The sequence below is a fragment of the Macrosteles quadrilineatus genome, unplaced genomic scaffold (assembly GCF_028750875.1).
Source record: "Macrosteles quadrilineatus isolate MER2022 unplaced genomic scaffold, UCM_ALF_1.0 Scaffold_5__1_contigs__length_97177068, whole genome shotgun sequence".
Taxonomy (NCBI): domain Eukaryota; kingdom Metazoa; phylum Arthropoda; class Insecta; order Hemiptera; family Cicadellidae; genus Macrosteles; species Macrosteles quadrilineatus.
The window spans coordinates 92,080,982-92,093,362 of record NW_026542598.1 but is presented as its reverse complement, the minus strand read 5'-3'; the positions used below and the strand labels follow the sequence as shown (position 1 = coordinate 92,093,362).

Here is a 12,381-nt window from a genome sequence, read left to right as displayed (position 1 = left end):
GTCCCTTCCAATAATTGACGAATGACGACTCCTTCAGCAGTATGCTTAATTTTTAGGGGACGTTTTAGCCTTAGGTGTTAGGACCATAAAAGAATCGAATCTTAAAGGAATAAATTTGTTCCAGATCATAATCAATGACCAGACTCGGTTTTCTCCAAGCACTCCAAGGCATTTGTGCATTTATCCAGTGAACAATACATTATCCAGTTAAAAAAAAGTAGCTGCTTTGCCTTTTTCTTCTTCTGTGATCATTTCTATTCTATTATTCTTCTTTTTCGTTTCGTTTGTCAAACGTTGAAACGTTTCCTTTATTGTTGTTGTAATCGTTTGAGGTTAACGTTAAATTAACCGGTCCATTATTTATACAGATTGAGATTATAAAACTTAATGTTGACTGAGTGTTGCTGAAAAGTGAAAGAATATAATTTTCAAACATGGTAAGTTACGTATGATTAGTAATTATTTAACAATGACCTAATGTTTTGCAGATGTCCAAACCCTAGTCTAGATATACACTGGTTGCTGCAGATTTGTAAATTAATTCTTTATTCTAGTGAAATTTAGTTGTGAAGTAAGTTAGATGTTTTACACAGACGTATGTGAAAGTAATAGGAATAGGCCTAAACCTACCTGTCATTAGCAGCCAGTTGTATCTTGCATCCGGATTAGGCTACTGTTAGGCCTAGATGGTAGGCTATAGCCTACTTGGTATTTATTGCGACGAACGTGACCATAGGAACCTAAGCCTATATAGATTTATATATCACTAGAAACTAGAATTTTAGCTGAAAATAATGGTGTAAAAATTTTTTATGGCTGTTTTAAGTTTTATTTACCGGTACTTTGTTTTTTGACCTAACCTATTTGTAAGCCTATGGAATGTTCTCTCCAAATACTTGATATATTACGTTAGGCCTAATTATAAGTCATTAAACAGGAGACCCACTTTTTACCTGGAAATAACAGTGCAAAAATGTCTCCGAGGCCACAAATAGGCCTATTAACTAAGGTTACTTAAGATAATTTGTCGTTTTGATTTCCTCTATCTACCTTCTAGTATGCTACTGCTTGCAACATTACGGAATTACGGAACGGACTAGGCCTAGGTAACTGTTACTTCCTAGAACTGTACTGAACCTGAAATGAAAATGAAAATAAAAATTGAAGAGAAGAGAATAAAAATAAGTCAATCAAGTCATTTAAAGTACATGTGCTACAAACATCTAAAAAACAACACGGCACTGAATAACTTAGGCCTATTTCAGAATGATTTTATTTAGGCATGTGTGTTAGGCAAGTCGGGCTTATGCGGATTCGTGACTGTATTAACTTGAGTGTTTTGAAGTTAGGTTAGATTAGGAAGGTAAAGTGTAGGTTATAGTGAACCGAGTCTGAGTTGATAATTTATATTACACACAGGCAGTTGTTGTGCCATTAAAATAGTGTGTTAAACACAACGAAATAATGATTTCAAAAATGCTTGCCGCAAGGATTTAAAAGGGCATAACATAAAAGCTACATGGTTAAAGTAACAATAAACCCTAATTCACCCACCAAGTTTGTGAGTTGACATATTTGTACATAAAATTATTTTTTTCTTTTGAAATATGACAAGAACATTTTATTTTGCTATTTGATATAATATTAAGAAAACTGACACAGTTAATCCGGTAAACCTGGTCAAAAACGAAGAGATGGTACTAAGGTATTAAGGTATTAATGATGGCCTATTTGGTGGAGTGGATTGGATTAGGCCTACTGGAACTGGACTTTGTCAAATCCATCATGATCAAATCCATCATCCGCCACTAACCATTTCACTTAAGTAAGTAAGCTGCGTACAGCTTAGCTATCTTGTTTCCCGAACGTTCATTATGCTGAAATTAATAAGTTGCATTAATTAACCTATTGATTGTTAGTGTGAGTCTTATATTTCCTTGAAATCTCTTACAATAATTGTAAGTGATATTCCTCACTAGAAACTTGATACTTTAACTATCAAATTTATGTAAATTATTTACATAAAGTTGATAGTTAAAATATCAAGTTTCTAGTGAGGAAATATTGTCAATTAAAATAGACTAGTCAGTAGACTTACAAAGGTAAATAAAACTTAAAAAAATCCGTAACCTTGTTAATATTTGTGAGCGCGAAAACATTTTTGCACCGTTATTTTCAGCTAAAAATCTAGTTTCTGGTGATATATAAATCTATATAGGTTCCCATGGTCTTCGTCGCAATAATTACCGCCTACTTCGTTACTGTGTACAGTATTATGTGTAGGTTGAAGTTAATTCCTAAGTTACTCATAAAATAAAGGGAGGTGGGATTGCAGTTAGTTAAAACATATGACTTCCAAGTCTATGGTGCCAACTTACGGTACAAGGATAGGCTATCTACAGTGAAAGGCACGGTGACATTTTTGGCCTGATTTAGGCAGCCGTGTTCATGTCGGAGCTGCGATAAAAGATCGTAGCAACAATGAGAGCAGGGATGCTATGTAGTAGTGGAGAGTAGCACTCTGCTCTAATTGGCTGTTGAAGTCTGAGCTGCAACACTCGCACTGAAAAGTTGATTTGTTAGTTCCTGATTTGTTGAAAATGAGTTTGTAGATTCTGCAGAATAGCAAGCTTAATTTTAGCATCAAATACAATGTTCATTTAATAGGCTAAGGGTGTAAAATATTAGGAATAACTTAATTTATTCAGTTATACATCTATCCATCAGATCATTAGGTACTGTATTTGTATTCAATTCTCAAGCGATTTAACTCTGCAGATTCATAACTTGTCCAAAACTAATCTATTTGGGTGATTTTTATCACACTTGTCCCATAATGCTTGTCTCGTAAAAACTTTTTAGGCCTATATTAGGGCCTAGGGATTAATTTATCTGCGTCCATGTTGGGAATCGTAATAAGTTACTAGCTGAGAAAAAGGACTACCGGTATGTAATTATTGTTGGCTCTCATCGATGGTTGGGACCCAAGAGCGGTTAACAGTCCAGCTTCAACGTAAACAGAGGCCCATTAATCCATTAAGAGAGTACGTCAGTACAGTATTATCTAAACAGCCAGGATCGCAGCTAGTATCGCTAATCGCAGCTCTGACAATGTGGCCTTAAATTATATAGCTTGCTGCTGCTGTAAAAAAAATGTAAGTTAGATAGGCTAATTGATGTCTTAACTTACTTCTCTATAAGTTTAGGCTCCTGTTTACCTAAGTCTTACGTGCCGGTTTTTGTATAATGCTAGCCTTGATACTGGTTATTTCATTGATAGGCCTACTTGTCTCCTTCATCGATGAGTTACAATCACGGATATATTGCATCATGGATTTAAAAACATAGGCCTCCATAAGTTGTATAGAAAAAGAGTTTCATTTAAATTACTTAGACTAAATGAGGAAACTAAAACATGGTAATACATGTCCGTATTAGGCTTGGGGTTCTCTAATTATTCCTAGGGGTTTTTTACTAAGCTCGTCCAGCAAGTACAGTGGCCTTTTTGCTAGGTTGTCCCAGATAACTGCCGTAAAGGAGGAGATGTTCATTTTTGTACCTTCTCCGGAAAAATGTTAGCCTATAGAGCCTGGTGGTATTCCAAGAATAGTTTGTGAGAAAGTGTAGATGAGATAACATAGCGGCATAAGGATCGTTATATTTGACTATTTAACAGCCTGGTTGTACAAATTCCTCTTAGGCTGATTTAGACTTGTCTGTGTAGAAGGAAAACACCAATAGGCAAGTGTGTTTCTTTAAAACCTTTTTTTTTAACTCGTGTGCATTGTTGGGAAAAATTAACGCATACTACTAGAAAGATATTTTTTGTAGATGTGCAGAATCCCTTTATAAATTGAAATAGGCTCAACTGACTCATACACACGAAAAATGAATTTAAAAATTATAAACAAGTTAATATGAGCCACATGGGTTGCCATGCTGGTGACGAAATAACAACAAAATATGAACAGAAAATCAAAACAAATGGAAGAAATTTCAATCACATGTTTTATTTACAGCATGGGGTGAAAATAGAGAAGTTTGTACATTACATATTTTTGGGCAAGTTTTTGACCACTGGACAATACAAAAAGTAGGCCTAATATAAAAAGAGAGCTACAGTTAGGGTGAAAATTAGAAAATGTAGTCTAGCATGCCAAATAAGGTTTTAAACTTATCCGATTTTATGTTTTTGTTTCAGCTTTTCTATTCATTTTTCAAATCCTTGGTTGGAAAGGATGTTGTCGTGGAGTTGAAAAATGATCTCAGGTAAATACTAGACCTTAAGTGTAATAAGGCATTTAGGTTATTTTTTTAGGTTTAATGGTAGGTTGAATTAGTATTATTTTTTAAAAATCTTTGGTTTATGGGGTCTGTTGCCCATTCATGAAAGACTGGTCATCGCCGTGCTCAAGGGGCTTCCAACCTATAACCCGGACGGGCCACAAGCGGATTTTTTCTGTCCCGCAGAAAGCCAGTAGGCTATAGGCTAATGATAATCTTTTTGCAATCACATTAACACATGTGGCCTCTCTTGGCAACACTGTGTAATAAGTTAGTTTTCCGCATTTACGGCAACACTTGTTGATACAGCTTGCAATTTCGGCGATAACATGATCCTTTTTTCGCGATTGCAGTGATATCCATGGCCATACCTTACGATCGCAGCAACACTTGTTGATACAGCTTGTAGTTTCCGCAAAACCGTGATAGTTTCCTGAGATTGCAATAGTACTCATGACCATACTTTTCAATCTCAGTGATACCGTGGTCGTCTCCCGCAATGGCAGTAACACTCGTTACCATATTACTCAAGGTGTTAAAAGTCTGAAATGACGCTTACGGCCAAGTTCACATGTGCCTAGGGGCCGCTGATATTTTATACTGATTATTTTTGTAAGTTTAACCATTGAGCATGATGTATCTGTCCGGTAAGTAAGACAGCGTTTCCTTGTTGGATTGTTTTCATAAATCAAAGTGACAAAGAAGAGTGTGTGGTGAAACCTAGCCTATTCACTCTGGATATCCAAAGGAAATGATACTATTAACCCTATGAGGTCGAATGGCGAGTATAGGTCGCCGCCCCCCATTTTCCTTGACTGCTGGAAAATGGCAACCTATACTAAAAAAAATCAAAAATTTCAAAATCTAAAAAGTTTATTTTTTTAGTTGAATGGCGAGTATTGGTCACCGGCCGCTATTTTCCCAACTGCTCTATTGGTAAACTATATTCAGTGAAAAATGGGGAAAAAATTAAACCTCTTAAACAAACAATATCCGCTTTTTGAAATAATGCTTCCATGGTCACTAACACACCCCAAACTTGGTCTTAACGTAGTGTTAATGTTTGTTGTTTCATTGATAACCTGTGTAGAGTAGATGTAGAGCCATCTCGGACTAATGTTTTATGATGTAATTTAACAGAGTTATTTTATTCCACAGTATATGCGGCACCCTACACTCGGTGGACCAGTACCTCAACATCAAGCTCACAGATATCAGCGTCACGGATCCAGACAAGTATCCCCACATGGTACCTTCACCTTTATACTGGCATTAACTATGGATCTAAATACATCATCTATTATAAGATATTTGTAGTGATTTCTATATACATTAGGCCTTTGTATAAAGTTTATGGTACAAATTTTGCCCACCATTATTAATTAACCCTTCACGGCGGTTTGACGAGCCTTTCTTGTCACACATAAAACATTTTGCCTACGTTTTGACCAGATCCGCTTGTCATGACAAAGGCAGTAGGTAGTAGCATCTGACAATGCATCAGTGAACGATTTTGAACTAGGATTACATACTACAGCACATTGTCAATTAGTTGCTTGATCTGTTTCGGCCGTAAATCATTTAAAAACATAGATAAATGGTTCACGTTTGTGTGATTGAATTAGAACAACCTCATCTCAGTGCACATTAGTTACATGTGTGCTTTTAACACATTCTGTTTTGGAGCCTTCAGCTTGTTAAACTTGAGTTTCTTGATAAGTTTGATATGTTGATTCTCTAACTAGTTGATTTTGGATTACAGGTGAATCGTAGAGAATGACGGTGGCCGCGGTAACGTCCTGAGTTTCAAATTGTGTAAAATTTAGCCTCTGTATAGTACTTCTTTTGCGATTGCTCTTATTTGAAGGGGGGGGGGAGTAATCCCAGCTACTTCTACCTTTTGATCTTTTGTATCACCCCTGCTCAATCCCACAACCTAAGCTTTTGGCGCAAAGCCTAACAGTTGGGAAAACCATTGCTTTTATCTCCTAAGGCTTAAGTAGCACCTTTCTGAGGTTCCCGCCTCTTTTTCACAGAAACTGCTTTGGTCTGTGATCTTCCAATGGTTCAAAGGGGTTCTCTTATTGTATTAAGCCCAGTTAGTAGCTCATTGTTGACTGTTATCTTTTTCCAGATATCTACCAAGAACTGTTTTATCCGAGGCTCTGTAGTCCGATACGTACAGCTTCCTGCTGATGAGGTTGACACACAACTCCTTCAAGATGCAGCACGAAAAGAAGCTGCTGTACCTTCAAGATAACTTTGTTTTACTATATTTTACCTTTTAAGTTTTTAAAATAACTTAAGTTGTTGTACTATAGTGTGCTATGTATCCCTCATATTGAGAAGTAAAAAAGCATTTTAATTTCAATACCTACTTAACGGGGTTTTATTGGTCCAATCCAAATTAAGAGTTTTAATGTAGAAAAGCATCTATCATTTGGTTGTTTAACACTTCGGTAGTAGAGTATTTTGCGCAGTGTAACTTTTGTTTGGCCAGTAATAATTTGTCAAAGCATTGTTGTGTTGTGTGCTGTGTTGTAGCATTATGGTAATAACAACTGGTTGAGGTTAGTTCAGTTTCTTAGATAGTTTATAATGTTTAGATGATATAAAAACCGTTGAGCACATCCATAGCAAGAGCGAGTCATGCAGAATATTCAGATTTTGTTGGCTGCACTGGTTCATGTGTGCGCGCGCAATTTCGTAACCACTACACTGACGTCATGGCACTCGCAGCACTGTTCGGTCTTTTTACCATATGCCTACATGCGGTGCAGCTAGGGTTCAGCCACTGTCCACGGCGTTCCGTAATATTAGCTACAATAGCGAACTTCAGTCAATCTGAATTAAATTATGTAGTGTTTGATATGCTTAAATGATATCATATTGTTTTTACTACTGGCAATTGTAGTTTGATTAAAAGAAATAATATTGTTAATGGTGGGGTGGGGGATGGAGCAAGGGGCGTACGAGAGTCTTATGTGCTAGCCGTCACAGGGATATCACTAAAAGTTGGATAATAAAGGCTTTATTAATGTATGTGCCTATACTGTGTTCACAAAATATAGGAGGCTTGAGGGAAAGTTCCTCTACAATTTTTTTGCTCATGGTTATTGTAGCTAATTGACTGTTCACAAACGTCAGCTGTGGTAGCTAATCAGTGGAGAGATTTCTTCGCCTAAAATAGCCTAAATTTTGTGATCGGAGTATAGTACAGATTCTCAAGCAATGCTGATGTTTACATGATATAACCTGTGATATGTTTGAATTACGTTCTGTCCAACCACATGTTTTTACTTTTTAGTGACCTTTGTCAATCGTCAGCTATCACAGAAAGGCTGTGGATTGAAGTTGAGGCTACGTTTGCCTTGTTGATACGTTTAGAGAGATGTGATTTTCATATTGTGTTAGTGTACTTCAGCCCCCATGGCACATTTATCTTGGAGGTTCCCAAACATGCTGGAAAAACATGAACTATGGCCTGTTCATCGAGTTTGCCTCAATTCCAAGTAATCAATTGTTTGTCAAGCATCCTGAGGGTAATTTATGTTCAAATTGTGGTTTTTATTTTCTAAATACATATTTTTCCCTCACCTTTCAGAATAATCCTAATCCGCAAATTTGGCCTGATCAAAATGGAATTTGGAACTTCAATCTTCAAGCTCCTGTTTCTTGGCCGTAGAGACAACACTTTAGATTATTTGAACGATTAGACCCACACCGTCGCACTAACAACACTGGTCAACCCATAGCTCAAGCAAAGCGGTTTTCAACACGAATAAGATATTCCTTTCTGGCATTTATTTTGTTAAGTTATACTTAGCCACAATTACTGGAATTTACAGCTTGTGTTTTAAACAGCAGATTACAGATAGTTTTGTTTTGAAACAATTTCAATATTGCACAAATATTATAGTGTTTACATCAGAAATTTTTCTTCAAAATATTGATACATTTGTTTACAGCACTTGTTTTATGTCCCTTTTTTCTAGGTTACCAATGTTAACAACTGTTGTTGAAGAGTTTATAGATTCATGTGAAGAGTGTCTTTGGAATGTAAGTTTATTTTATGCAAAACACAAAATTTTACCATTTACCTAAACAAACACTGTGAATAATTGTTTACCAATTCTTTTAACAGTAACATAACGATACATTATCATACAAATAAATAATACGCTAATAGTTCTTGATAAGAACAACTAAAACGTTGCTGTATACTGTAACCTAGGAGACAAGTCTTTGCAAGCGAGTAATTAAGTCAGTAGTGTAGAGTGGAAATATGTGGATCCTAGTCCGCTTTTTTCAAGCGGGATTTCTGAAGGGTGGATGACGTACCAATTTTCAGTCTTGGAGAGATGGAGGCGTCCGTCCTATCCCAGAAGAAAAATAAGGCTCCTGGACCCGATGGGGTACCCGGGGAAGTCCTCAAGAAGGTTTTGACTACCAACCCATTGATCCTTTTGCGCATGTACAACGCCTGCTTAGCCAAAGGAGTTTTCCCCTCGTGCTCGAAAACAGCTAGGCTTGTGCTTGTTGGGAAGGGGAAGGGAGACCCAGACCTGCCATCCTCTTACAGACCTCTGTGTATGTTGGATACAGCTGGCAAAGTCCTCGAGAAGTTGATCCGTTCCCGGCGGAATTCAGCCGTGGTCGCTGCGGGGGGCCTGTCCCCTCGTCAGTATGAATTCAGGATGGGGCGATCTACGGTTGACGCTGTCGAGGAGGTGAAACAAGTTGTGATGAGAGCTGAGGGTTTTAACCACTACTCTCGTAGGGTTGTGCTGCTCATAACACTCGATGTGCGAAACGGTATGCTGGATGCGCTGGATAACACCTTCCACGTTCCGGCATACCTCATGCATATCATAGAGGATTATCTCCGGTTCCGCCTCCTCATGTATGACACTACAGAAGGCCCACGTACGATGAGTGTCACTTCTGGTGATGCCGAAAGTTCCATACCTCTGGAATGTCGTGTATGACAGCCTTCTGAGGTCTGAAATGCCTGAGGAAACTGTTTTGGTTGGGTACGCAGCCGACGTTGCAGTTTTGATAGCTGCACGTAGCGTTGAACTGGCTCAGCTAAAGCTGAACAGAGTTATACGTACCATAAACGCATGGGTGGTCTCTCGCTCGCTTTGAGCAAAACTGAGATCGTGATATTAACAAAATAACGGATTGGCACTATCATGCCGTTGAGGGTAGGGGCTGTCGAAGTCCAGACCGTTCGTTCTGCCAAATACCTTGGGGTTATGGTGGACAGCAAGCTTAGCTGGTGGGATCAGATATTCTGTACGGCGGACAAGGCTGCTAGGGTGGTTTCCTCTCTTAGCCGGTTGACGGCCAATGTCGGAGGGCCTAGGTCCAGCCGTAGACGACTGTTAATGTCTTCTGTCCAGTCCGTACTCTTGTATGATGCGGAGGTGTGGGCAGACGCTCTCAATAAGGAGGTATATAGGATGCAAATCGCCTGAGTGCAGCGTCAGGCAGTACTAAGAGTTGCATCCGCCTACCGAACAGTGTCCGAACCCGCCGTCCTGGTGGTTGCTGGAGTCATCCCCGTCAAACTTTTGACTACGGAGAGAAAGACGGGATTTATCAGCACCGTGGGGAGGACCAGGCACAAACAGAGGAACGCACCCGCACCTAGCAGCTGTGGCAGGAGGGCTGGGAATAGGAGACACGGGGACGCTGGACCAGGCGACTGATACAGCAAGTCCAACCTTGGGTTAATTGGCGGTACGGAGAGGTGGACTTCTACCTCACCCAATTTCTGACGGGACACGGCTTTTTCCGGTTGTACCTGTTCAGGATGGGCGAAGCCGAGTAATCCGATTGCACATACTGCCCAGGCATTCCCGATGACATGGAACATACCTTTTTCCACTGCCAGCATTGGGAAAGGCCTCGCCTGGAGGCTCAACAGTTAGTAGGACTGCTGTCGGTGGGATGATGGAGGGTGAGGACAATTGAACCTGTGTGTCACATTACATCCAGGGAGTTCTCTGCGCCAAGAAGCTCGACCTTGACCGGGATGCGGTGTACAGTAGGTCATAAAGTATATAAATGCCAGAAATGGTGAGAGCCCTCAAGGTCACATGTTGGCCTGACTTGAAGTAATGTGACAAACAATTCCAGGTCTGTGTCCAACAGAGTAGATGGGGTTTTTAGTGAGTAGTCTGTGATAAATTCAGGAGTCTCACACTACAGGCTGGCTACCTGTGTGCGTAAAAGCATTTTCCCTCCTCTCCCTTAAAAAAAAACTTCACTTTTTCCAAGAGTCCTACATTATTCCTTTACATTAGTCAGTATTTGGGCAAAAGTGAGCATTACACAGGAAAATGTTCAACTACATCACTGGTTTAAGTCTTGTGGTGTTGTTTCTTAAACTAACACTACCTCTATACAAAACTCATTCCAGTACAAATGTGGAAAAGGTAGAGGTGTAAACTGGTAGTGCTCACAGTGACAACCACCCTCGTCAATGGCCAAGCTTATAGTCTCCGGATGTATTTAATATCGGTTGTATGCCTATTGTCAATGCATGCCCCACCGCAGCTGCAGCAGTGTTGACTAAATTAGGCATGTGTGGTGATCATCCTCGCTCGGTCAGGCCTTGTATGCAGCAGCTCATGATGAATCAAACCGTCCGTAGTTCAGCCTCAAGCAAAAAAAGTTGACACGGTGAGTCCAGAGTCTCAATCATGTTAATTAACTCCTCTGGAGCTGATTTGAAAGGACCACTCAAACTAGAAGTCCTCAACTTTGTCTTTTTCCAAAGAAGTTGTCAACGTAAGAAATTAATCAAATGTCGTTAGAAAAGAATGGTTCTTTCCATATTGTTTCTGTAGAGCAAAGCCAATTTCCAGTTGGCGGAACAGATCTTTGAAGTATATAGCTGTAGTGATGTGTGCTCGAGTAGTTACCAAATGAGAAAAGTGAGTAGTTTAGATTTCATGGTTTGATTTCCCAGATGGTACTTGATAAATGCTCCTGGCTAAGAGACAGCTGGTCTGAGTCATTAACAAGGCTACCCAAACCATCTTACTTCATTCTACACTCACTCTTCAAATTTCATCCTTAATTTTCAGCTTAAAATGGGTAGGTCGCTGGGTTCTGGCTTTAAAATTTAATTGAAGTCACCTCTTGTAACTATGGCAATTAAAATTATCATATTTTTGTTTATAATAAATCATCTCCAATTAACACAGTAAGCAGTAAGCACTTACCTCTGATGTGGTTAAACATTAGGAATAATCCCTGATTGTGAGTTGTATCCTATACAAATACAAGGAACTCTCCATGGCCGTGCATCAGTGAGGTGTATAGCTAGATGCTTAAAGCATTCATACTGCATGTTTTTTATTCGAACGAGAGCCCACCTGCCAGTGCAAATAAATCAGCTGTAGCAGTTTATTGTGTATAATCTGACCTGTCAATTGGATACTGTTTATGTTTATTGTGACATAATGTAAACATTCATCTCACTGTATGGTCAGGCACTGGGATAGTAAAGGAGTGTAGTTGATTACTGTAAATGTCAAATCAATAAGTGTGCCATTTTTGAGATTGCCTTTATGTCCAGTGCACAGATCTGATTACAAGCTATAGTTTATTTTCAGCTGGTCAGGACGTAGGTTTCCTAAACTTTTATCTGTCTCAATGGAAACTGAAAATCACCAGTTGCTAGCCTCGTGTGATAGTGTAAAGGGGGGTCTACACGCAAGGATTTCGCGTACATTTTACCTGCGCAGGTAAAACGTTGCAGTCAAGTCGTTGCAAAGAAATGCGTCCACGCGGTGCAGGTTTCAGCACCAACTTTCAGTGCAGTTTTGTGATAACTTTCAGTGTATGTGCATGTAATATCATGGAAGATGTGTTTCTGTTGGCAATTTCTGCAGCCAGTGTTACAAAAAAGCAAAGAAATAAGTCTGAGAGACGACGGCACCCACTATGGTCAAGACGTTGGTTACTAAAAAGACAACAAACTTCATAATAGTTTCTCTGTTCACGTTTGAATCTACTGCTTTGTATTTTTCAAAAGAATCTAAGCCTTTTTTCTTATCCCTCCATAAATTAAGGACACTTCTG

At 39.1% G+C, this 12,381-nt stretch overlaps 1 protein-coding gene across 1 annotated transcript; it reads left to right on the top strand.

Annotated features, from left to right (window-relative positions):
- Positions 1-315: 315 nt before the first annotated feature.
- On the top strand, positions 316-6,661 carry LOC128995193 (U6 snRNA-associated Sm-like protein LSm2). Its single transcript, XM_054420128.1, has 4 exons — positions 316-437; positions 4,202-4,269; positions 5,443-5,533; positions 6,419-6,661. Exons 1-4 carry the CDS (start codon positions 435-437, stop codon positions 6,542-6,544), a joined length of 288 nt encoding a protein of 95 aa, XP_054276103.1. The 5' UTR covers positions 316-434; the 3' UTR covers positions 6,545-6,661.
- Positions 6,662-12,381: the final 5,720 nt, after the last annotated feature.